General features: G+C 36.8%; 1 protein-coding gene across 29 annotated transcripts in view; it reads left to right on the top strand.

Annotated features, from left to right (window-relative positions):
* Positions 1-26,468, top strand: part of ADGRL3 (adhesion G protein-coupled receptor L3) — a 571,254-nt gene that overhangs the window by 376,834 nt on the left and 167,952 nt on the right. For 20 of the 29 annotated variants that reach the window (XM_065878047.1, XM_065878033.1, XM_065878042.1 and 17 more), the window contains 2 exons: positions 21,985-22,287; positions 24,358-24,461. In XM_065878047.1, coding sequence (XP_065734119.1) covers positions 21,985-22,287; positions 24,358-24,461 — 407 coding nt within the window. The remainder of the gene's footprint in view (positions 1-21,984; positions 22,288-24,357; positions 24,462-26,468) is intronic. The other 9 variants (XM_065878031.1, XM_065878027.1, XM_065878045.1 and 6 more) reach the window with 1 other exon arrangement.

Here is a 26,468-nt window from a genome sequence, read left to right as displayed (position 1 = left end):
ACCATAGTGGCTGTTCTCCAATTTACATTCCCACCAACAGTGCAAGAGGGTTCCCTTTTCTCCACACCCTCTCCACCATTTGTTGTTTGTAGATTTTCTGATGATGCCCATTCTAACTGGTGTGACGTGATACCTCATTGTAGTTTTACCATTTCTCTAATAATTAGTGATGTTGACCAGCTTTTCATGTGCTTCTTGGCCATCTGTATGTCTTCTTTGGAGAAATGTCTATTTAGGTCTTCTGCCCATTTTTGGATTGGGTTGTTTGTTTTTTTAATATTGAGCTGCATGAGCTGTTTATGTATTTTGGAAATTAATCCATTGTCCATTGATTTGTTTGCAAATATTTTCTCCCAATCTGAGGGTTGTCTTTTCGTCTTGTTTATGGTTTCCTTTGCTGTGCAAAAGCTGAGAAGTTTCATGAAGTCCCATTTGTTTATTTTTGTTTTTATTTCCATTACTCTAGGAGGTAGATCAAAAAAATTCTTGCTGAGATTTATGTCAAAGACTGTTCTTCTTATGTTTTCCTCTAAGAGTTTTACAGTGTCCAGTCTTACCTTTAGGTCTCTAATACCTTTTGAGTTTATTTTTGAGTATGGTGTTAGGGAGTGTTCTAATTTCATTCTTTTACATGGACCTGTCTAGTTTTCCCAGCACCACTTATTGAAGAGACTGTCTTTTCTCCATTGTATATCCTTGCCTCCTTTGTCATAGATTAGTTGACCAAAGGTGCATGGGTTTATCTCTGGGCTTTCTATCTTGTTCCATTGATCTATATTTCTGTTATTGTGCCAATACATATTGTCTTGATTACTGTAGCTTTGTAGTATAGTCTGAAGTCACAGAGTCTGATTCCTCCAGCTCCACTTTTTTGCCTCAAGACTGCTTTGGCTATTCAGGGTCTTTTGTGTCTCCATACAAATTTTAAGATTTTTTATTCTAGTTTTGTAAAAAATGCCATTGATAATTTGATAGGGATTGCATTGAATCTATAGACTGCTTTGGGTAGTATAGTCATTTTCACAATATTGATTCTTCCAATCCATGAACATGGTATATCTCTCCATCTGTTGGTATCATCCTTAATTTCTTTCATCGGTGTCTTATAGTTTTCTGTATACAGGTCTTTTATCTCCTTAGGTAGGTTTATTTCTAGGTATTTTATTCTTTTTGTTGCAATCGTAAATGGGATTATTTCCTTAATTTCTCTTTCAGGTTTTTCATCATTAGTGTATAGGAATGCAAGAGATTTCTGTTCATTAATTTTGTATCCTGCAACTTTACCAAATTCATTGATTAGTTCTAGTAGTTTTCTGGTGGCATCTTTAGGATTCTCTATGCATAGCATCATGTCATCTACAGACAGTGACAGTTTTATTTCTTCTTCCAATTTGTATTCCTTTTATTTCTTTTTCTTCTCTGATTGTCATGGCTAGGGCTTCCAAAACTTTGTTGAATAATAGTGGTGAGAGTGGACATCCTTGTCTTGTTCCTGATCTTAGAGGAAATGGTTTCAGTTTTTCACCATTGAAAATAATGTTTACTGTGGGTTTGTCATAAATGGCCTCTATTATGTTGAGGTATATTCCCTCTATGCCCACTTTCTGGAGAGTTTTTCTCATAAATGGTGTTGAATTTTGTCAAAAGCTTTTTCTGCATCTATTGAGATGATCATATGGTTTTTATCCTTCAATTTGTTAATATGGTGTCTCACATCGATTGAGTTGCATATATTGAAGAATCCTTGCATCTCTGGGGTAAATCCCACTTGATCATGGTGTATGATACTTTTAATGTGTTGTTGGATTCTGTTTGCTAGTATTTTGTTGAGGATTTTTGCATCTATATTCATCAGTGATATTGGTCTGTAATTTTCTTTTTTTGTAGTATCTTTGTCTGGTTTTGGTATCACGGTGATGGTGGCCTCATAGAATGAGTTTGGGAGTGTTCCTTCCTCAGAAAATTTTTTGAAGAGTTTGAGAAAGATGGGTGTTAGCTCTTCTCTAAATGTTGGATAGAATTCACCTGTGAAGCCATCTGGTCCTGGACTTTTGTTTGTTGGAATATTTTAACCACAGTTTCAATTTCATTACTTGTGATTGGTCTGTTCATATTTTCTATTTCTTCCTGGTTCAATCTTGGAAGCTTATACCTTTCTAAGAGTTTGTCCATTTCTTCCATGTTGTCCATTTTATTGGCATATAGTTTCTTGTAGTAGTCTCTTAGGATGCTTTGTATTTCTGAGGTGTCTGTTTTAAATTCTCCTCTTTCATGTCTAATTTTATTGATTTGAATCTTCTCCCTCTTTTTCTTGATGAGCCTGGCTAATGGTTTATCAATTTTCTTTATCTTCTCAAAGAACTGGCTTTTAATTTTATTGATCTTTGCTATTGTTTTCTTTATTTCTATTTCATTTTTTCTGCTCTGATCTTTATGATTTCTTTCCTTGTACTAACTTGGGTTTTGTTTTTTCTTCTTCTCTAGTTTCTTTAGGTGTAAGGTCACGTTGTTTATTTGAGATATTTGTTGTTTCTTGAGGTAGGCTTGTATTGCTATAACTTCCCTCTTAGAACTGCTTTTGCTGAATCCCATAGGCTTTGAATCTTCGTGTTTTCATTGTAATTTGTCGCTAGGTATTTTTTGACTTCCTCTTTGATTTCTTCAGTGATCTCTTAGTTATTTATTAACGTATTGCTTAGCCTCCATGTGTTTGTGTTTTTTTACTTTTTTTCCCCCTGTAATTGATTTCTAATCTCATAGCATTGTGGTCAGAAAATATGCTTAATATGATTTCAATTTTCTTAAACTTACTGAGGCTTGTTTTGTGACCCAAGATGTGGTCTATCCTGGAGAATGTTCCATGTGCACTTGAGAAGAAAGTGAAATCTGCTGTTTTTGGATGGAATATCCTATGAATATCAATTAAATCTATCTGGTCTATTGTGTCATTTAAAGCTTGTGTTCCCTTATTAATTATCTGTCTGGATGATCTGTCCTTTGTTTTAAATGAGGTGTTAAAATCCCCCATTATTCTTGTGTTAATGTAGATTTCCTCTTTTATAGCTGTTAGCAGTTTCCTTATGTATTGTGGTGGTCCTATGTTCAGTGCAATTTATAATTGTCATATCTCCTTCTTGGATTGATCCCTTGATCATTATGTAGTGTCCTTCCTTTTCTCTTGTAACATTCTTATTTTAAAATCTATTTTATCTGATATGAGTATTGCTACTCCATCTTTCTTTTGATTTTCATTTGCATGGCGTATCGTTTTCCATCCCCTGATCAGTCGATATGTGTTCCTAGGTCTGAAGTGGGTCTCTTAGAGACAACATATATATGGGTCTTGTTTTTGTATCCATTCAGCAAGCCTCTGTCTTTTGGTGGGAGCATTTAATCCATTCACATTTAAGGTAATTATCGATATGAATGTTCCTATGACCATTTTCTTAATTGTTTTGGGTTTGTTTTGTAGGTCCTTTTCTTCTCTTGTGTTTCCCATGTAGAGAAGTTCCTTTAGCATTTGTTGTAGAGCTGGTTTGGTGGTGCTGAATTCTCTTAGCTTTTGCTTGTCTGTAAAGTTTTTGATTTCTCCATCAAATCTGAATGAGATGCTTTCTGGGTAGAGTAATCTTGGTTATAGTTTCTTCCTTTTCATCACTTTAAATATTTAGTGCCACTCCCTTTGACTTATAGAGTTTCTGCTGAGAAATCAGCTTTTAACCTTATGGGAGTTCCCTGGTAATTTGTTGTTTTTCCCTTGTTGCTTTCAATACTTTTTTTTGTCTTTAGTTTTTCTCAGTTTGATTACTATGTGTCTCCTTGTGTTTCTCCTTGGGTTTATCCTATCTGGGACTCTGTGCTTCCTGGAGTTGAGTAGCCCTTTCTGTTCCCATGTTAAGGAAGTTTTCTAATATAATCTCTTCAAATATTTTCTTGGGTCCATTCTCTTTCTCTTCTCCTTATGCTACCCCTATAATGTGAACGTTGTTGTGTTTAATGTTGTCCCAGACGTCTCTTAGGCTGTCTTCATTTCTTTTCATTCTTTTTTCTTCATTCTGTTCCATGGCAGTGAATTCCACCATTCTGTCTTCCAGGTCACTTATCCATTCTTCTGCCTCAGTTATTCTGCCATTTTTTCCTTCTAGTATATTTTTCATTTCAGTTATTGTATTTTTCACCTGTGTTTGTTTTTTAATTATTCTAGGTCTTTGTTAAACATTTCTTGAATATTCTCGATCTTTGCCTCCATTTTTTTTTTCGAGGTCCTGGATCATCTTCACTATCATTATTCTGAATTCCTTTTCGTGAAGGTTGCCTACCTCCACTTCACTTAGTTGTTTTTCTGGGGTTTTGTCTTGTTCCTTCATCTGGTACAAAGTCCTCTGCCTTTTCATTTTGTCTATGTTTCTGTGAATGTGGTTTTCCTTCCACAGGCTGCAGAATTGTAGTTCTACTTGCTTCTGCTCAAATCTCCCACTCTTTAAATTATGTAACTACCCAGCCCATAAAAACTGTCCACCCCGTATTTCAGGGCTGCTCTCACCTGAGACAGCTCATACTCTGTCTGTGGAGTGTGTATCTCCCAGGGCCACTCTGACCTTTTGAGATGGACTGCGTTCTGCCTATGGAATGTGTTTTTCTGCTTTCACTTTCCTATGGCTCACTCTTGAATTCTTTCCTGAGAGAAGCCAAGGACCCTCACTTGGTGGCCTATCCCAGTAACTTGCCTGACACCTGGGACATGACCATCCTCTCAAGCCCCATTTTCCTGCAACCTCTTTACAGACGGTATTTATAAATCTATCTACTTTTTACCTTAAAACAAAACAAATAAACAAAGAAAACATTGCCTTAGAGATAAATGTCCTGAATTCTGTTCCTGAATGTGTAACAGAAAATACCTTGGCCTAGTCACTCAACCACTTAATTCTCTCAACATAGACAGTTTCTACTCCTACCTTTATTTTAGAGGAAAGTAATCATTAATTACTAGTATCTATAAATATTATGTTTCTTGAGAGTCTAGGTCTGTATTTTCTGATACTTGTATTATAACTGGATATTATATATATTTGAATTTGAAACTCCTGTATATTAAATCTTACAAAATTTAATCTGGAGTGGGTGATTAAATCATTTAATCCAACTTTATTAAAATCTCAATGTAATAAGATTCAGTAACATATGTTCATAGATCTGAAAATACTTTTCAAAATAAAGCATAATTATTCTATCACTCACCCATCATGCATTATTGAGTATTTAATATATGTCAGGTAGTATATTTGCATGGAAAACAAAGTAGAATATCAAATTTCCTTTCACTCAGTAATAACTGTAGAGTTGTAGAGTTTAAATGTGGTTTTGGAAGAATGACTTAATTTATCAAGTCTGTAATCTATAAGCTGATTGTTAAGTGACTAGAAGAATATTTACGGTTTTACTTGAAATTAAGAATCATTTATATGACAATTATACAGCTCTCCTTTTTTTTTTTTTTTTTTTTTTTTTTGCGATACGCAGGCCTCTCACTGTTGTGGCCTCTCCCATTGCAGAGCACAGGCTCCAGACGCACAGGCTCAGCAGCCATGGCTCATGGGCCCAGCCGCTCCGTGGCATGTGGGATCTTCCCGAACCGGGGCACGAACCCGTGTCCCCTGCATCGGCAGGCGGACTCTCAACCACTGCGCCACCAGGGAAGCCCTCTCCTTCTTTTTGATAATTTAAATTACCTGAAAAAAATGAAATGTTTAGCGGTCTCATCAGTGTTAGAAAGATGATGGGCACAGTGGAGCAACAAGATGTGACTCTCTACAACCCATAATAGAGTGAGCCTGCCCACCCTGTAAACTCCTTGAGGAGAGGGGCCACGTCATATTCAAACTTGTATTCCCATCCTAGCAGCTAGGATCCTAGCAGTTGGATCTCCCATTTGTGTCACTGTTAGGTTTAATTGGTTAAAAAAAATAAAAATCAGTGCTTGAGTTTAACTGTTTGCTTTTAAGAAAGTGCTTAGAAAGCAATATAATGACCTTCTTTTTTCCGTACTCTAAACGTAAACAGCAAAACAAATAACCAAGAACTCTAGCCACCCTGAAAAAGGGCCTTACATTTTGCCAATTTCTTGGAAACTTGTGTACAGGGGCGAGCACATATATATTATTTCAAGCATCTGCAATAGATCAAAGTTACTAAAATTGCATTCTTTAAAAAAAATCTTGGAGCTTAAATTATGAGCTTTTCTTTGCTATTCACTTTGAGTATTTCATTTCTAAATACAGAGAATAATTTTATTTTTCTTGAATTTATTTTAGCTTCATACTTACAAATAAATCATGTGTAAGCCTTACAGTTTGGAATCACTTTGTCTTCATAGGTTAACTACAATTCACAAGTTAATAATAAAACATATGTCACTGCAAATATTAGGCAATAATTTTAGTAACTGGATAACAATGGTGTCAAAAGTAGGGGAATAAAATACAATATTAAGGCTAGAAGTAAGGAATTATTCTAAATCCTAACCCAATTTAACTACTTACACTCCTTGAATGCTTTGCTGGTTGTTGAGGAATCAGTAAACTCAAATTCAGTTGAATTTATTCTCCCAGTTTTTTTGTTTGCATGGTTTTGTTGCCACCAAAGTTTATGTAATATTCTCATAAATCAAAACTTCTAGATATTTTGCAGTAATGAGAAAACCAACACAACTCTGTTGGTTATAACTCAGGAATCCTTGGGAATATTTTCGTACTGTTTGAAGTCAATATGTCTACGTGGTTGTTTCAATTTTAAATAAATAATAGTAATTGAGATGGAGCTGAAGAAGAATTGACATTAGAAGAGCTGACTCTCCTTTTGTTAAAATGAAGGATCAAACATCAGCTCAATTCCACCAACATTGTTCAAGGCCTACTATGTACCAATGAGGATCATAGTTTCCAAACTCAAAAGCCATCACCTCTCTCACACCCCCATGCTCTTGTATATATGCACATGACCCACAGCATTCTAGTCATTATGATCACCACTGACACCTCAGATGTTTAGTCAAATAGATACTTGTTCTCCCTACTTCTATTCTCTTCTCATTCAGTCACTCTTAAACACAGCAACCCAAGTGAACCTAAGTCAGATCATACCTTTCCTCTGCTCCAACCGTACAGTGGCTTCCCACACCAGACAGAGTAAATGCCAAAGTCCTCCCTATAACTATAAAGTGCTATATGCTCAGTCCCTCACCACATCTCTGATCTCATTCCATACTTGTTTTCCTTAACGTTGCTCCAGCAACACTGGTCATCTCACTGCATATAGACCTTTGCGGATGCTCTTCCCTCTACCTGGAATGCTCTGCAGTTATTTACATCTCTCAGCCCTCCACTTCCTTCAGGTCCTCCTTGTCACCATAACAGCTAGGCAATGCCTGACACCCTATTAAAGATTGCAATTTCCTCTACTAAAACTTCCGATTACTTTCCCTTCCCCTGGTTTGTTTTTTTTCTTCTTATCCTTAGCACTTTTTAAGATCTAATATGCTATATATTTAAAATTTTTGTCCTATTTATCCTAATAAAATGTAAGCTCTATGAAGGCAGGGATTTTTATTTTTTCTTGTTTTTATTGTTCAATTCTGTATCCCCTGCATTTAGAATAGCAATTGGCACATGGTAAGCAATCAATAATTCTTGGTTCTATTAGGGAATAAATAACATTATTACTGATAGTAAATGCTTATTAATCTGTTCTCTGTCATTTACTTTGCTAAGTACTTTAAACCCATATTGACACGTTTTTCTCAAAATATATATATATTATTGTCTCCATTTAGTGAAAAACACAAAAAGAAAACTAAAGTACAAAGGTATTATAATTTGTCCAAAGTCATATTTATTTTAAATGATTACTTATCTCATTGTATTATAAAGAGACATTTCTGTTACTACAGTATTTTATTAACTCTAGGATTCTCATGATTTCACCTCTTAACATTTCATTAGTTGGAATGTACCTAACACTTGAAGATATGTCACAGTTTAATTGGCAGAGATATTTTTCTAAGTGGCACAAAGAAAAATTAATTGATCTTGTACCTTCCACAAAATACACTATATTAAAATCTTCTTGAGGGCAGTGCTCTTGTGCTTAATCTCTGAATCCTTGATACCCATCACAATGTCTAGTATAAAACAAACACCAATAAATATTTACTGAATAAATAATATTTTTAGTATATGTCTCCTCTTTCTATTTCCTAACTTCTTCAGTAGATTTTCTATAAAGCTTCTTAGGGCTTCATGAGGGCAAGGAACATGATAATGATATTCAGTGTTTTATTCCCAGTACTACTCCTGTCATATGGTAGATGATTAATAAATATGGATGGGATGAATTAATCTTATAATCCCTAGAAATGAGCTCTCTTATAGACAAATAATATATTCTAGACTTGATACTTTAAAAATTGACTTCAAATCTTTGTCAGATAATATGGATTACACATGGGTTTGGGAGTCAAACTATCTGTATTAAAATCCTGGATTTACCACTTCTGAACTATGTGAAATTAAGAAATTCTCTTCACCTCTCTGTACCTCAATTATGCATGTAAAGCATTAGCACACTACCAGGTACATAACATATGCTCATGAAAAAGCAGCTATATTTCACATTATTGTTTGCTGATTGTTTATTGCCTACTTGTGTGCCCAACACTGTACTCAATTTTCTGGACTTTATAGTTTTTTCTTGGGGGTCCTTACGTTAAGAGACTTAGACATGCCATAACAGAAAGAAATGAGCTCAAAGAGTATTACTTCCTCCAGTCTCACCATCAGTGGGCAGGTACTTTCCTGTGGATCAAGTTCAGGTTATCAATATTCCTTCCAAGGTAGTGTGGTTAAGAGTGTGCCTAGGTTGTTTCTCTGTTATGAACTTTCAACCTTTGAAAAATTACTGAATCTCTTGGTGCTTCAGTTTCACCATCTGAAAATCATGATAATTAATAGTACAGATTTGCTGTCAGAATTAAATGGACGAGTTCCTGTGAAGTGCTTAGAATAGCGCCAGATGCATAATAAGTACTCAAAACTACCCAATAGGTCCAGGCCGTAGCAATACCAAGAAAGCATATGTGAGCAGTATTGGAGACATATTAATTTCCAAATTTATTGAGTTTTTACATATATGTTCCTGTCATTAAATTTTGTCTAAAATTTTAACAATAGGATAATCCTAATAGAAAGGGAGAGATTTTGATAGACTTGGATTAGAATCCTGGTTCTATCACTTTCCAGCTATATAAGCTTGGGAGAATTGCCTAATTTGACTTCTTTCATCTCCAAAATGAAGATCAGTATAACTACCCTAAGGTTATCAGGAATACTAAATTAGTATTTCTTATAATACATACATCACAGTTCCTGGAATGGTAAGGGCTAAATAGGTAGCAGATAATTCTAATAAGATGCCCCCCAAATCCTTTATTTTACCTTAATATCTTACATGATAAGGCCATTACAAGTTCATGTTTATTAGAACAGATAATTTTCTTTATTTACAGTAAGAATATATTCTATGAGAGAATGAGAAAATATAAATGGATCAAGTTACAAAAATAAATTTACCCCCACATGGCTGATAGTATGTGGAATTTCACTATTTCAAGGGGCCATGGAGCCAAATATTATAGATGGATTCTGAAAAGAATTGGAAAATTTCATGATTTCATGACTGATAATGTTAATGTTTCTTTTTAAAACTATGTGTAATCAAATCTTCTGCCACCAGCGGACATTCATAGAGGTCAGGCAGAATTTCTTTCTTCTACCCAGAGCACTGCACAAGCAACCAAAAGCCACTTGCAGCATTGTTATGGTTTTGGTTTTCATATTTCCTTTATCACGCCCTTGGGAGGATTTCTTCAATACTTGACCTTGGATTAAATGCTTGGAAGGTGGGGAGAAGGAAATGCTTCTGTAGTCAACCAAAATACTTTATGTTGGGATGAAGTTAGCCCAAAAGAAAGGCTTGTAAAGGGAAAACCATGAGGGGAGGTACATATTTTAAAGAGGAAAGGAAAAAATGGAGAATCAAGAAGAAGGTCCATGTATTTCATGAGTAGAAAGAAAACATTTCTTCTATCGTGAAGTTTATCCTATTTTTGATTCCATTGTTTATATTCTATTTTAAGTATTACATTTTTCAGAAGATGCCTGTATTAGTCTGCTAGGGCTGCAACAAGATACCACAGACTAGGTGGCTTAAGCCAACAGAAATTCATTTTCTCACAGTTCTGATGGCTCAAAGTTCATCTCAAGTTCAAGCTCAAGGTGCTAGCAGGATTGGTTTCTCCTGAGGCTTCTCTCCTTGACTTAAGATGGTCACCTTCTCACTATATCCTCACATGGCCTTTACTCTGTACCCCTGTATCCCTGGTATCTCTCTTCTTATATGGATAGCAGTTCTATTGTATTAGGACCCCACCCTTATGAATTCATTGAATCTTAATTACCTCTTTAAAGGCCCTATCTCCAAATATAGTCATATGTGGAATAGGGCTTCAACATATGAATTTTGGGGGAAAACAACTAAGTCCATTAACAGTGTCAATCCCAAATAATAAATGTGTTTTGTGATCAAAAATAGTAATGTTTTATTAGAATCATTTTAGTTCCTTCAGTCTCTTCTTAAAGCATTATGGAAGACTTGTAGAATGCATGAAATAATTCAGGCTGCCACTTTTAAAATCATATTATGAAAAATATGGAATATGGAATTAGAGGACACTGACTTACTACTTGCATGATTATGATTCACTTACCAGTTGAGCCTCTGTTTTCTCATTTGTAAAATTAGGAATTCATAGCTATAATTACTCTGCACATTTTAAAATAAGAATTCAATGAGAGGGCTTCCCTGGTGGCACAGTGCTTGAGAGTCCACCTGCCAATGCAGGGGACACGGGTTCGTGCCCTGGTCTGGGAAGATCCCACATGCCGCGGAGCGGCTGGGCCCATGAGCCATGGACGCTGAGCCTGCGCGTCCGGAGCCTGTGCTCCGCAACGGGAGAGGCCACAACAATGAGAGGCCCGCGTACTGCAAAAAAAAAAAAAAAAAAGAATTCAATGAGATAATAGAGATAAGGGAAAGCATTACAAAATGTAAAGCACTATACAAATGTCGTTTATTTTCAGTTTTCCATAGTGTACTCCACAGAGTATAATCTGTAGTAACAATTAAAATAATATTTATTCTTTTCAAGGCAGGTTGAAGAAAAAAAATTAAGCAAAATAAATCAAATCATAAGAGTGAAATAACCCATGGACAATAAATTTCAGAGGGCAAGAGAATTAAAAATTTATTTTGGAAATAAATGTTAATTATGAGGGAAAAATGTTAATATGAAGGACTTTTTTGGTTACATTTCTGATAACCAAATACTAATCTGTATAAGCAAAATAAGCACAATGACAATGACAAAATAATAAGGAAAACTGCACAATTTTGATAAAGTGTTTTATATAAACAGTCACTCAAACTTATTTTCTTTTACATAGTAACCTTCCCTGATACACAACCTCAAGCATATGAGGCGCTAAAAACACATAGTTTTATTAAGCTGGCTATGTCATCAGGTAAAATTCAGTAACAGTGTACACTGGAAAAGTGTCATATCACTTTTACCTTGCTGGAAGATAGAGAAGGACAAACTCCTTATAGCATATGATATAGGCTGGAACTTCAACAAAGTGTGTTGCTAGAACTCTTTCATGAATCTAGATCTTTTTTCACAGTATCTAGAAGTAAGGCCTGTTCTTTCCTGGGCACTGGTGACAACATGTATGGCACTAGTAGTATTTATTCTGCCAAAAGCTGGCATTGAGCAGAGATCTTGGGAGTCGTACATGGCCGTAAATGGGAGGGAAGGGATGGGGGATCAGGGACAGCTTTTAAAATGGATTTTTATTCTGCATAAAGTCAAACAGAAAGGTACAACCATGCTTGTAGATATCTCTCTGCGACACAGTTCCAAGGAAAAGAGATCTATACTGATCCTTAACAGTAGTGTTTCTGTATTAAACTAAATAAAGTCTTTGAAATGTATTTCATAACAAATTGAACTTTAAAAAAATATATCTTGGGCTTCCCTGGTGGTGCAGTGGTTGAGAGTCCGCCTGCCGATGCAGGGGACACGGGTTCGTGCCCCGGTCCAGGAAGATCCCACATGCTGTGGAGCGTCTGGGCCCGTGAGCCATGGCCGCTGAGCCTGTGCGTCCAGAGCCTGTGCTCTGCATCGGGAGAGGCCACAGTGGTGAGAGGCCCGCGTACCACAAAAAAAAAAAAAAAAAAATTCATCCCTTCAAAAGTACAAATGAGAGATGGCATTACTGAAATTGGAGTCAGAGAAAATAACTTGAAGTTAGCTTTTAACTATTGCCTTACTACTCCATCAAGTAGTATGAGGTCAAAAATAATTTTTCCATCAGCTGGAAAAATTTGCACAAAAAATGTGCTTATATTCCCAGCAATGACACAATTGACACATATTTTTTAAAAGCCAATGCTAAATATTAATACAATTATATTATTTACTTTTAACATTAATTAACATTAATAAATAATATTTGATTTTCAACTTATTATTATTAAATTTTCTTACTTTTATGTTTTCTTTTTGGAAATTCTGATAATTTTATATGTAAACAATATATATTATAATAATTTGTACTGTTTATAATGTTAAGAATTCAATTACACTTGTTTAAAAATATGCTGCTAAATATTATATTTGAATTGTGTTAAACGCTTAGTGTCAAAAATTTTGTTTACTAAATCTTGAATTCCTATTCTGCAAAAGTAGATATTGAAATACCAGTATTGGCATTTTGCTCTGGTGTTGCTTTTATTAGGAAAAATGTTAAAAGGCTGCTGTTTTCATTCATAGATGATGGCAGGTTGAACATAGATAATGGTGATTGGGAAGAAAGAGGAATATTTTTTTTAAGATCTTTATTGGAGTATAATTGCTTTACAATGGTGTGTTAGTTGCTGCTTCATAACAAAGTGAATCAGCTATACATATACATATATCCCCATATCTCCTCCCTCTTGCGTCTCCCTCCCACCCTTCCTATCCCACCCCTCTAGGTGATCACAAAGCACCAAGCTGATCTCTGTGTGCTATGCAGCTGCTGCCCACTAGCAATCTATTTTACATTTGGTAATGTATAGATGTGCATGCCACTCTCTCACTTCGTCCCAGCTTACCCTTCCCTCTCCCCATGTCCTCAAGTTCACTCTCTACAGCTGAGTCTTTATACCTGTCCTACCCCTAGGTTCTTTGGAACCATTTTTTTTTTAGGTTCCATTATACATGGTATTTGTTTTTCTCTTTCTGACTTACTTCACTCTGTATGACAGTCTCTAGGTCCATCCAACTCACTACAATTAACTGAATTTCCTTTCTTTTAATGGCTAAGTAATATTCCACTGTATATATGTGCCACATCTTCTTTATCCATTCATCTGTTGATGGACACTTAGGTTGCTTCCATATCTTGGCGATTGTAAGTAGTGCTGCAATGAACATTGTGCTAAAGGTATCTTTTTGAATTATGGATTTCTCAGGGTATATGCCCAGTAGTGGGATTGCTGGGTCACATGGTAGCTCTATTTTTTGTTTTTTTTTTGTTTTTTTTTTTTGTTTGTTTTTTAAGTAACCTTCATAGTGTTCTCCATAGTGGCTGTATCAATTTACATTCCCACCAACAATGCAAGAGGGTTCCCTTTTCTCCACACCCTCTCCAACATTTATTGTTTGTAGATTTTTAGATGATGACCATTGTGACTTGTGTGAGGAGATAGATACCTCATTGTAGTTCTGATTTGCATTTCTCTAATGATTAGTAAAGTTGATCATCCTTTCATGTGTTTGTTGGCAGTCTGTATATCTTCTTTGGAGAAATGTCTTTTTAGGTCTTCTGCCCATTTTGGGATTGGGTTGTTTGTTTTTTTAATATTGAGCTCCGTGAGCTGCTTGTAAATTTTAGAGATTAATCCTTTGTCAGTTGCTTCATTTGAAAATCTTTTCTCCCATTCTGAGGGTTGTCTTTTCATCTTGTTTATGTTTTCCTTTGCTGTGCATAAGCTTTTAAGTTTCATTAGGTCCCATTTGTTTATTTTTGTTTTTATTTCCATTTCTCTAGGAAGTGGGTCAAAAAGGATGTGATTTATGTCATAGAGTGTTCTTCCTATATTTTCCTCTAAGAGTTTTATAGTGTCTGGACTTAGATTTAGGTCTTTAATCCATTTTGAGTTTATTTTTGTGCATGGTTTTTGGGAGTGTTCTAATTTCATTCTTTTACATGTAGCTGTCCAGTTTTCCCAACAACATTGATCGAAGAGGTTGTCTTTTCTCCCTTGTATATCCTTGCCTCCTTTATCAAAAATTAGGTGACCATAGGTGTGTGGGTTTATCTCTGGGCTTTCTATCCTGTTTCATTGATGTATATTTCTGTTTTTGTGCCAGTACCATACTGTCTTGATTACTGTAGCTTTGTAGTATAGTCTGAAGTCAGGGAGCCTAATTCCTCCAGCTCTACTTTTCTTTCTCAAGATTGCTTTGGCTATTTGGGCTCTTTTGTGTTTCCATACAAACTGTGAAATTTTTTGTTCTACTTCTGTGAAAAATGCCTGTGGTAGTTTGATAGGAATTGCATTGAATCTGTAGATTGCTTTGGGTAGTATAGTCATTTTCACAATGTTGATTCTTCCAATCCAAGAACATGGTATATCTCTCCATCTATTTGTATCATCTTTAATTTCTTTCATCAGTGTCTTATAGATTTCTGCATACAGGTCTATTGTCTCCTTAGGTAAGTTTATTGCTAGGTATTTTATTCTCTTTATTACAATGGTAAATGAGAGTGTTTCCTAAATTTCTCTTTCAGATTTTTCATCATTAGTGTATAGGAGTGTACAAGATTTCTGTGCATTAATTTTGTATCCTGCTACTTTACCAAATTCATTGATTAGCTCTGGTAGTTTTCTATTAGCATCTTTAGTATTCTCTATGTATAGTATCATGTCATCTGCAAACAGTGACAGCTTTACTTCTTCTTTTTCAATTTGGATTCCTTTTTCTTCTCTGATTGCTGTTGCTAAAACTTCCAAAATTATGTTGAATAATAGTAGTGAAAGTGGACAACCTTGTCTTGTTCCTGATCTTAGTGGAAATGGTTTCAGTTTTTCACCATTGAGAATGATGTTGGCTGTGGGTATGTCATATATGGCCTTTATTATGTTGAGGTAAATTCCCTCTATGCCTACTTTCTGGAGGGTTTTTATCATAAATGGATGTTGAATTTTGTCAAAAGCTTTCCCTGCATCTATTGAGATGATCATATGGTTTTTCTCCTTCAATATGTTAATATGGTGTATCACATTGATTGATTTGCATATATTGAAGAATCCTTGCATTCCTGGGATAAACCCCACTTGGTCATGGTGTATGATTCTTTAAATGTGCTGTTGGATTCTGTTTGCTAGTATTTTGTTGAGGATTTTTGCATCTATGTTCATCAGTGCTATTGGCCTGTAGTTTTCTTTCTTTGTGACATCCTTGTCTGGTTTTGGTATCAGAATGATGGTGGCTGCAGAGAATGAGTTTGGGAGCATTCCTTGCTCTGCTCTATTTTGGAAGAGTTTGAGAAGGATAGATGTTAGCTCTTCTCTAAATGTTTGATATAATTGACCTGTGAAGCCATTTGGTTATTGGCTTTTGCTTGTTGGAAGATTTTTAATCACAGTTTCAATTTCAGTGCTTGTTATTGGCCTGTTTATATTCTCTATTTCTTCCAGGTTCAGTCTTGGAAGGTTGTGCTTTTCTAAGAATGTGCCCATTTCTCCAGGTTGTCTATTTTATTGGCATGTAGTCACTTGTAGTAATCCCTCATGATCCTTTGTATTTCTGCAGTGTCAGTTGTTACTTCTCCTTTTTCATTTCTATTTCTATTGATTTGAGTGTTCTCCCTTTTTTTCTTCATGAGTCTAGCTAATGGTTTACCAATTTTGTTTATCTTCTCAAAGAACCAGCTTTTATTTTTTATTGATGTTTGCTATTGTTTCCTTCATTTCTTTTTATTTTATTTCTGATCTGATCTTTTGTTCTGCTAACTTTGGGGTCTTTTTGTTCTTTCTCTGATTGCTTTAGGTTTAGGGTTAGGTTGTTTATTTGAGATGTTTCTTGTTTCTTTAGGTAGGATTGTATTGCTATGAACTTCCCTCTTAGAACTGCTTTTGTTGCATCCCATATGTTTTTGGTCATTTTGTTTTCATTGTCATTTGTTTCTAGGTATTTTTTGATTTCCACTTTGATTTCTTCAGTGGTCTCTTCATTATTTAGTAGTATACTGTTTAGCCTCCATGGATTTGTAATTTTTACAGACTTTTTCATGTAATTGATATCTAGTCTCATAGCGTTGTGGTCGGAAAACTTACGTGATACGATTTCAATTTTCTTAAATTTACCAAGGCTTGTTTTGTAATCCAAGGTATGATCTATCCTGGAGAATGTTCCATGAGCCCTTGAGAAGAAAGTGTATTCTGTTGCTTTTGGATGTAATGTCCTCTAAATATTAATAAAGTCCATCTTGTTTAATGTGTCATTTAAAGCTTGTGTTTCCCTATTTATTTTCATTTTGGATGATCTGTCCATTGCTGAAAGTGGGGTGTTAAAGTCCCCTACTATGATTGTGTTACTGTCGATTTCTGCTTTTATGGCTTTTAGCCTTTGCCTTATGTATTGAGGTGCTCCTATGTTGGGTGCATAAATATTTACAATTGTTATATCTTCTTCTTGGATTGATCCATTGATTATTATATAGTGTCCTTCTTTGTGTCTTTTAGTAGTCTTTATCGTAAAGTCTATTTTGTCTGATATGAGAATTGGTACTCTAGCTTTCTTTTGATTTCCGTTTGCATGGAATATCTCTTTCCATCCCCACTTTCAGTCAGTACATGTCCCTAGGTCTGAAGTGGTTCTTTTGTAGACAGCACATGTATGGGTCTTGTTTTTGTATCCATTCAGCTAGTCTATGTCTTTTGGTTGGAGCAGTTAATCCATTTACATTTAAGGTAATTATCTATATGTATGTTTCCTATTACCATTTTCTTAATTGTTTTGGGTTTGTTATTGTAGGTCTTTCCCTTCTCTTGTGTTTCCTGAATAGAGAAGGTCGTTTAGCATTTGTTGTGAAGCTGGTTTGGTGGTGCTGAATTCTCTTAGCTTTTGCTTGTCTGTAAAGGTTTTAATTTCTCTGTCAAATCTGTATGAGATCTTTGCTGGGTACAGTAATCTTGGTTGTAGTTTTTTCCCTCTCGTCACTTTAAATATGTCCTGCCACTCCCTTCTGGCTTGTAGAGTTTCTGCCAAAAGATCAGCTGTTAACCTTATGGGGATTCCCTTGTGTGTTATTTGTTGCTTTTCCCTTGCTGCTTTAAATGTTTTTTCTTTGTATTTAAATTTTGATAGTTTGATTAATATGTGTCTTGGCATGTTTCTCCTTGGATTTATCCTGTATGGGACACTCTGCACTTCCTGGACTTGATTGACTATTTCCTTTCCCATATTAGGGAAGTTTTCAACTATAATCTCTTAAATATTTTCTCAATCCCTTTCTTTTTTTCTTCTTCTTCTGGAACGCCTATATTTGAATGTTGGTGCATTTAATGTTGTCCCAGAGGTCTCTGAGACTTCCTCAATTCTTTCCATTCTTTTTTCTTTATTCTGCTATGTGGCTGTTATTTCCACTATTTTATCTTCTAGGTCATTTATCTGTTCTTCTGCCTCAGTTATTCTGCTATTGATTCCCTCTAGAGAATTTTTAATATCATTTATTGTGTTTTTCTTCATTGTTTGTTTGCTCTTTAGTTCTTCTAGGTCCTTGTTAAATTTTTCTTATATTTTCTGCATTTTATGTCCAAGATTTTGGATCATCTTTACTATCATTAGTCTGAATTCTATTTCAGGTAGACTGCCAATTTCCTCTTCATTTGTTTGTTCTGGTGTGTTTTTACCTTGCTCCCTCATCTGCTGCATATTTCTCTGTCTTCTCGTTTTGCGTAACTTACTGTGTTTGGGGTCTCCGTTTTGCAGGCTGGAGCTTCATATTTCCCATTGTTTTTGGTGTCTGCCCCCAGTGACGAAGGTTGGTTCAGTGGGTTATCTAGGCTTCCTGTGGAGGGGACTGGAGCCTGTGTTCTGGTGGATGAGACTGGAGTTTGTCTTTCTTGTGGGCAGGACCATGACCAGTGGTGTGTTTTGGGGTGTCTGTGACATTTTTATATTTTAGGCAGCCTCTCTGCTAATGGGTGAGGTTGTGTTCCTTTGTTGCTAATTGTTTGGCATCGGGTGTCCAGCGGTGGAGTTTGCTGGTCGTTGAGTGGAGCCAGCTCTTAGCGTTAAGATAGAGATCTCCAGGAGAGCTTTTGTTATTTGATATCATGTGCAGCCGGGAGATCTCTTTTCGTCCCACCTCAGAGGCACAGGCCTGACACCTGGCCGGAGCACGAAGACCCTGTCAGCCACAAAGATGAGAAGAAAAGGGAGGGAGAGTGAGAGAGAGAGAGAGAGAGGCAGAGAGAGAGAGAGAGAGACAGAGGGAGAGAGAGAGAGAAAGAAAGAAAAGAAAGTTATTAAAATTAAAAAATTTTTTAAATTATTAAACATAAAAAAATTAGTGTAATAAAAAAAAAAGAAAGAAGAGAGCAATGAAACCAGAAAACAAATCCACCAATGATAATAAATGCTAAAAACAATACTAAAAAAGAAAAAAAAAAAAAAAGACAGAACCCTAGGGCAAATGTTAAAAGCAAAGCTATACAGACAAAATCACACAAAGAAGCATACACACTCACAAGAAAGAGAAAAAGAAAAAAAAAAAAAATATATATATATATAAAAGGAAGAAAGCAACCAAATCAATAAACAAATCTACCAATGATAATAAACTCTAAATACTAAACTAAGATAAACATAAGACCTGAAACAAATTAGATGCAGAAAGCAAACCCCATGTCTACTTTTGCTCCAAAAGTCCACTGCCTCAATTTTGGGATGATTCATTGTCTATTCAGCTATTCCAGTGATGCAGAGTACATCAAGTGGATTGTGGAGATTTAATGCACTGCTCCTGAGGCTGCTGGGAGAAATATCCCTTTCTCTTCTTTGTTCGCACAGCTCCTGGGGTTCAGCTTTGAATTTGGCCCTGCCTTTGCATGTATGTCACCTGAGGGCATCTGTTCTTCGCTCAGACAGGATGTCATTAAAGGAGCAGCTGATTAGGCGGCTCTGGCTCCCTCAGGCCAGGGGGAGGGAGGGGTACGGAATGCGGGGCCAGCCTCTGGCGACAGAGGCTGGCGTGATTTTGCGACAGCCTGTGGCGTACCGTGTGTCCTCCCAGGGAAGTTGTCCCTGGATCACGGGACCCTGGATCACGGGACCCTGACAGTGGCAGGCTGCACAGGCTCCCTGAAGGAGAGGTGTGGATAGTGACCTGTGACTGCACACAGGCTTCTTGGCAGCTGCAGCAACAGCCTTAGCCTTTCATGCCCGTCTCTGGGGTCCACGCTGCCAGCCGCGGCTCGCGCCTGTCTCTGGAGCTCATTTTTGCAGTGCTCTGAATCCCCTCTCCTCGCGCACCCCAAAACAATGGTCTCTTGCCTCTTAGGTAGTTCCAGACTTTTTCCTGATTCCCTCCCAGCTAGCTGTGGCGCACTAGCCCCCTTCAGGCTGTGTTCACGCAGCCAACCCCAGTCCTCTCCCTGCACTGTGACCAAAGCGCAAGCCTCAGCTCCCAACCCCGCCCACTCCGGCGGGTAAGCAGACAAGCCTCCCGGACTGGTGAGTGCTGGTTGGCACCTATCCTCCGTACAGGAATCTCTCCACTTTGCCCTCTGCACCCCTGTTGCTGCACACTCCTTTGTGGCTCCAGCGTTTCCCCGCCACCTGCCAACCCCTCTCTCTGCCAGTGAACGGGCTTCCTAGTGTGTGGAAACCTTTCCTCCTTCACAGCTCCCTCCCACTGGTGTAGGTCCTGTCTCTATTCTTTTGTCTCTGTTTATTCTTTTTTCTTTTGCCCTACCCAGGTACGTGGGGAGTTTCTTGACTTTTGGGAGGTCTGAGGACTTCTGCCAGCATTCAGTAGGTGTTCTTTAGGAGTTGTTCCACATGTAGACGTATTTCTGATGTATTTGTGGGGAGTAAGGTGATCTCCACAACTTACTCCTCTGCCATGTTGAAGGTCTCCAAGAAATTTTTTAAAAGAGATGGAATCTGCCAGACTTGGCAATTTGGGTGATATGGTGTATACAGAAAAAAGAAGGGGAAAGAAGGATACTGTGGTTTCTTGTATGAACTTTGAGTAAATGTAGTTATGAACATTACCATTCACGTGGAGAGGGAACGTGAGAGAAAATGGAGGAAGAAGTGGAGAGGAAACAGAAGAACAAGCAAGAAGACAAAATAGCAAATAGTATCATTTCAGAAATACTACAATTTCAGTGATTAAATAAGTGTTTAAAATGGTTTTGAAGAACCTACGGGCAGGACAGGAATAAAGACACAGACATAGAGAATGGACTTGAGGACATGGGAAGGGTAAGCTGGGACGAAGTGAGAGAGTGGCATGGACGTATATATACTACCAAATGTAAAATAGATACCTAGTGGGAAGCAGCCACATAGCACAGGGAGATCAGCTGGGTGCTTTGTGACCACCTACAGGGGTGGGTTAGGGAGGGTGGGAGGGAGATGCAAGAGGGAGGAGATATGGGGCTATATGTATACATATAACTGATTCACTTTGTTATAAAGCAGAAACTAACACACACCATTGTAAAGTAATTATACTCCAATAAAGATGTTAAAAAATAAATAAGTGTTTGAAAAATTCATAGACCCTCCCTCTGCCATCTCTATTCTATTTTATGCACCAAATACACTGTGATGGATTTGCCATCTCTTCTGGGGCAGCAAAGTCTAATTGATGACATGGTAAAGCAGACTATGAATGACAAACAACAGGAGGCTCAGCATAGCTCTCCCTTCAGTTTCTTAAACTTGTGCAACTTTGAATCTGACCAGAGCCAGTTCCCCCACTGTTTATTGCCAGTAAGTGAGGTTAAGAGTAGTTTCTAATCTTACAGTTAGGAAAGCAGTGTATGTATGTGGAGGCCTGGTATTCTCTGCAGTGATTATTTCTATAGTATCATTAAGACATTCCTTTGTATACATTATAGATTTAATAACCTGTTAATATCTGATCAAGGAACCTAACCACTTTTATCTGGAAATTGGAAAATGCCACTTTAAAAATCTAGTTAGAAAATAATTTATGAACACTAATTGGAAGTTACTAATGTGAAGTTTGAAAGTTTTGACACAATGGGTCTGTTTTAAGAGCATCAGAGTAAATCATGCTACTCGAATTCATGTTAAGATATTATACTCAGAATTGCTCTTTACCTTTTAGCTTGTGAGCACTTTAATTTCTGATTTTTTTTTTTTTTGGCTACATCTTTAGAAATTCATGTTATAGTTAATGAGGAAAAAATATTGTATATAGCTCTCTCCCTTCCTATACCAAATTTGAAGATTCTAAGGAGAGGGCTTTAAATGTTTTAATCCCCTAATTGTCCAAAAGGCCTGAAGCTTCTTAAAGCTTACTGAAGAGTTGAATTGTGCTGTAACTTTGTTTTCTGTAATTGAAGTTGAGAAAAACCAGAAACAAGCCTACATTTAGCATTAGTCAAACGACTGTCTTGATATTCAAGTAGCACTCTGATATTTTGATATTGGCTTATTTTTCCCATGTTTAAGGCTCCTTGAATTGTCAAATAAAAATGACTTCTGAAGTCTTTGGACATTTTTAGGTCCTACTGTGAACAAGCATTATAGGCGTTTTCTTCTGAATTTTATTTCAGATATCTCTACCGCAGGACCTCTTGGCACGGGAAGCACCACCACCAGTACCACCCTTCGGACCACAACTTGGAACCCAGGCAGGAGTACCACCCCATCGGTGTCAGGAAGAAGAAACCGGAATACCAGCACCCCATCTCCAGCAGCTGAGGTACTTGACGACATTACCACACACCTTCTGTCAGGATCGTCCCAAATTCCAGCTCTGGAAGAGAGCTGTGAGGCTGTGGAAGCTCGAGAAATCATGTGGTTTAAGACCCGTCAAGGACAGATGGCAAAGCAGCCGTGCCCTGCAGGAACTATAGGTAAGTCTGTCCTACAAAGCTGAGCTAAAAGTGTATTGTTACTTTGGCTTGCTTTCCTAGTTTTTTTTTTTTTTTGGTCACAACATAGTTTTGTTACTTAACATTTGATTAAATTCTGGACTCAGCTAAATTACAATTTATAGCCAAGTATTTTCAGAGTTTGAGAATGCAACCTGAAGAAGTCACAGGTGAGAATTTGGTGGGAATACCTGTGAGATCAATAGTTTTCACCCATGCTGTGAGGTCAAGTTATAATTAAGCTATGGATGTCCCAGCTACTCCAAAGGGCCAGCTCACCTATGCAACAGCCCAGAGTGAATCACTGGATTGGTGGGAGCTAGTTCTCATGCTTGTCACCAATTGTCAAATGTTTATTGCAGAAAACTAGATCAAGGACTTCTGTATTAGATGATCATTGAAACTACCTAACATTTAACAAAAGAGAATATTTGACTATCCTTTATTACCAGTCATCATAGCTGTCCTTTAATAGTTGGAGCCTCTTGACATACATAGTCAGGGATGATGCTGGCAGGAGCCAACCTCCTCTTACACAGCATCCACTAGAGAGATCAATCCTGCATTGTTTTCTCTAGGAGGTAGTCAAGAACTAGACAGCTCTCTGCCCCCCCCACGCTGATGTGATTCATAATATCACCAAATGGTAACCATATTATTATTTACCATTTTAAGCCAGAAATAGTTTGATATCTTATTGTTACAGATATTGATCTTCATAAAACTAATACTTGACACCCTGCATAAAATTTGCATTATTGCATAAAATGTGTAAATAAAACAAATGCATAATAGATGTCACTAGACTAGCATTGTCGGGGGCTGTGATTTTGGGTGTTATTGATTTGGTTACTTCAATAGGTTTGTCTTAACAAAGTTTCAATGTGGAAATGTCCTTCTGAATTCCATGGTATATGAAGTGGTGGGAAGATAAGAAGATATATAAAAGTGCACATTTAATTTGTTTTCATCAAAGTGTTTAAAAATATTCTGAGATCTTCCTTCCCTTTACGAAGGGGCACAATATTTAGTTCCAGAGTTTTCTGTGGTATTGGAACCAGAAAACATTTTGAACTTTTCTCTTAGCGCTGTCCCCTTAGTTCTGGACCTCAGTTCCTTTATCTCTAAAAGAGAAATAACAACAGCCCCCCTTTCTTCAGATGTTTGTTGTAGAGGTTAGTGAAATACTTTATTTGAAAGCAGTTTGCAGACTGCAAAGCACTACAGAAATATGTCGTTCTTGTTCTGTGAAAATTGAGAAAGGGATTTACAGGAAACCTTCTGAAGCCCTCCCTCCCAGGTGACTGTGCTTACTCTGTGGTCTTCTTTTTACCCTTTCTCTGTCCCCTCTGCTGTGCCCCCTGTTCAAGGCCCACACAGTCTTTTCTTACCTGAATTATTGCAATAGCTTCCTCACAACTTCCATATCACTCCCTGAAATTCATCCTCCATGCTCCTGCCACAGTTATCTTTCTACAGCCTAAATCAGCCCATTTGTCTCCTCTCCGTAATGGTCTTCATTGATTTTCCATCACCTACAGATGACAGACAAGGGCGTTTATGATCTGGCTCTGCCAGCCGTTCCAACTCCATTAAATACAACTCCCTTACCCAGTAGACCTCAATTCAAAACACTTGATGATTCCCAAAGACGGCATATTTTTCCTTTGCCTGGAATGCCCTTACCCACCTTGTTTTCCTGAAAAACCTGCAAACTGATTCCTTTAAGACTCAACCGCTACCTTGCCTCTGAAAACTCAAGCAGTAAGCCCCATGGAGTCAGGTACCACATTCATCTAATTCATGAAGTTATTCCCTGTACCTGGTATAGTTGTCAGCAAATGCTTTAAAAACATTGAGTGTTTGTTATATTATGTTTCTCTAATGCCAGTTGCTTGCTAGGCACCGTACATGGTGTTTTAATAGACATTACCTCAGTTTAATGATAATAGTCTTACCTTTGCTCATATTTGAACATATTATGGATATAAAGTCATTATAAGAAAGATGGTTTGAACATTTGAAACAGACCTATTTCTCTCATTATTTTAGGAGTATCAACTTATCTATGCCTGGCTCCTGATGGAATCTGGGATCCCCAAGGACCAGACCTTAGCAACTGTTCTTCTCCTTGGGTCAGCCATATAACACAGAAGGTAAATCGTGTCACTGACAAGGAAGGCTTTGCCAGATCTAGATCCTCTGTTGTTGATTATAACTGCTGAAAACAAAATAGTCAATAATTTTTAAATTAATGTGGAAAAAATTCTCCATTTTATTTTAATTTAAAATTTAATGACAAGCCTAATATGCTATGAGCTAATTCTAGAATTTTGTTGTTCTTAAAGGGGAAATCCATGTACTTCCTCTAAGCCAGGCAGTATTGCTTATGATAATTTTATTATTAATAAAATTTTTATGGTATTGTGAACTACAGATATAAAAGTCCAAGAGGTATTATAAATCAAGCAAGCAAAAGCTTCTAGCATATATACATATGGATTTTCCTGTGGAAATAATAATTACCAAAAAAAAAAAAGTCTACCTTTGGAATCTTAATCCATTTGATAAATGTTCTGTAACCTAATCATTTATCAGTGTTAAAAGTATACACATGTGTGACAGAATCTTGCAGACTCAAATTTGCAGGGCTTATTTGGTTGCAATATGTTGAACATTTTTATTATTAATGCACTGTGGGGCTTTGAATTGATTTCATTGCAAACAGAGACCAGATGTGCATTTATGCCAAAAGGGCTATGGGATGAATCCTTATTATAGCAATTTGTGCGGATTTATGCACTCTTAAAATGGAGAGTCCTTCTATGTTACATTAGCTATGCTGAGGAATTTCTGAAAGAGATTTTTCCTGAGAAATATTACAAATGATGGCCTTACTAAAAGCCTCTCTGTGCCATTTGCTCTTTTCTCTATTTGTTTTTAACCAGACTTATCCTCAATAATATGCTGTTCAATAATCCATAAATATCTACCCAGTAGATTCTTTAGCAGATGAGCCATAACCATCTATTTACCCTAAATCATGGAAGAACAGTGGTTATATTGACTCCAGTTACCCTCTTACATGTGCATCTCCATACTTGTTGCTATTCATAATGATGCTTCTCCAATTTCAGTACTGTTCCTGCCACAGTTTTTATGTCCTTTGATTTTATTACAATGTAGCTCAGACCCCAGGGCAAGTAACTCTTCCTGGATGTGATCAGATTAAAAGATCAGTAGCATATCTCCTTACATTAGCGACTTTTAAAAAATATTCCCTACATACTAAGCCTGGGGGTTAATATTAATTCAGTAATAATTCACCTAGAAAGTGAGTGTTTTCGTGATAATTCCTGAATATGGTTGGCCTATTTCATTGCAGAAATTACTGGTGACTTTAACTGATAATGATGCTTAATTCTTTTCTTTCCTCTGCAGACCTGCTAATCTTGTGACAAAAGGCACAATTCCTTGCAAAGAGCAGACAGCTCTTGCCCATTTGATTTAGGGATGGAATGTTTTTGTTTTATAGCAAGTATGTTCCGTTCTTTTGGAGCATTTCTGTGTAATCCTGTAGCACCTGTAAAATTATGTTGTATTATAATTATATTAAGATTATTCAATTTAGAGAGTTGGAATTTATAATAATACCTTAGCTTGATTACTTATAAATTTATAGAATTGTCAAAAGTATAAGAGGAGGTTTTTGAGCCCTGTGAATTGGCTTATGTAACTATTGCCAGGTCAGTGCTGGAGCTGGTGTTTAGCTGGGTCTATCTTTATCAACATGTCACATGTAGCCACAACACTGGCTACACTGTGAATAGATCATGATGGCCTTTATATCCCACACCCACTTACCTAGTCTCTCTTCACTTCTCTCTACTCTTTTACTTATACCTCCAACTATTTTGCTATTCATTAAACATAAATGATAGTTGAACAGGTTACCACAAAACTCTAACACTTTTAACTATTCACATTGTAAGCTTCTGAGAGAGAATTTGTATGCACTGTCCACAGAGTTATTTGTCCCTATTTTCTCTCCCTCCTCCCCAAAGCATCTTCCACAGAATTTAACCCTTTGCTCATTTACTCCCTCAGGACCTGAGTCCCAAAAACAAACAGATGGAACCTTTGAAGAGGGTTTGTTTACAGTG

This window comes from Phocoena phocoena, chromosome 5, assembly GCF_963924675.1.
Source record: "Phocoena phocoena chromosome 5, mPhoPho1.1, whole genome shotgun sequence".
Classification (NCBI taxonomy): Eukaryota; Metazoa; Chordata; class Mammalia; order Artiodactyla; family Phocoenidae; genus Phocoena; species Phocoena phocoena.
This window is presented reverse-complemented; position numbering and strand designations above follow the sequence as displayed.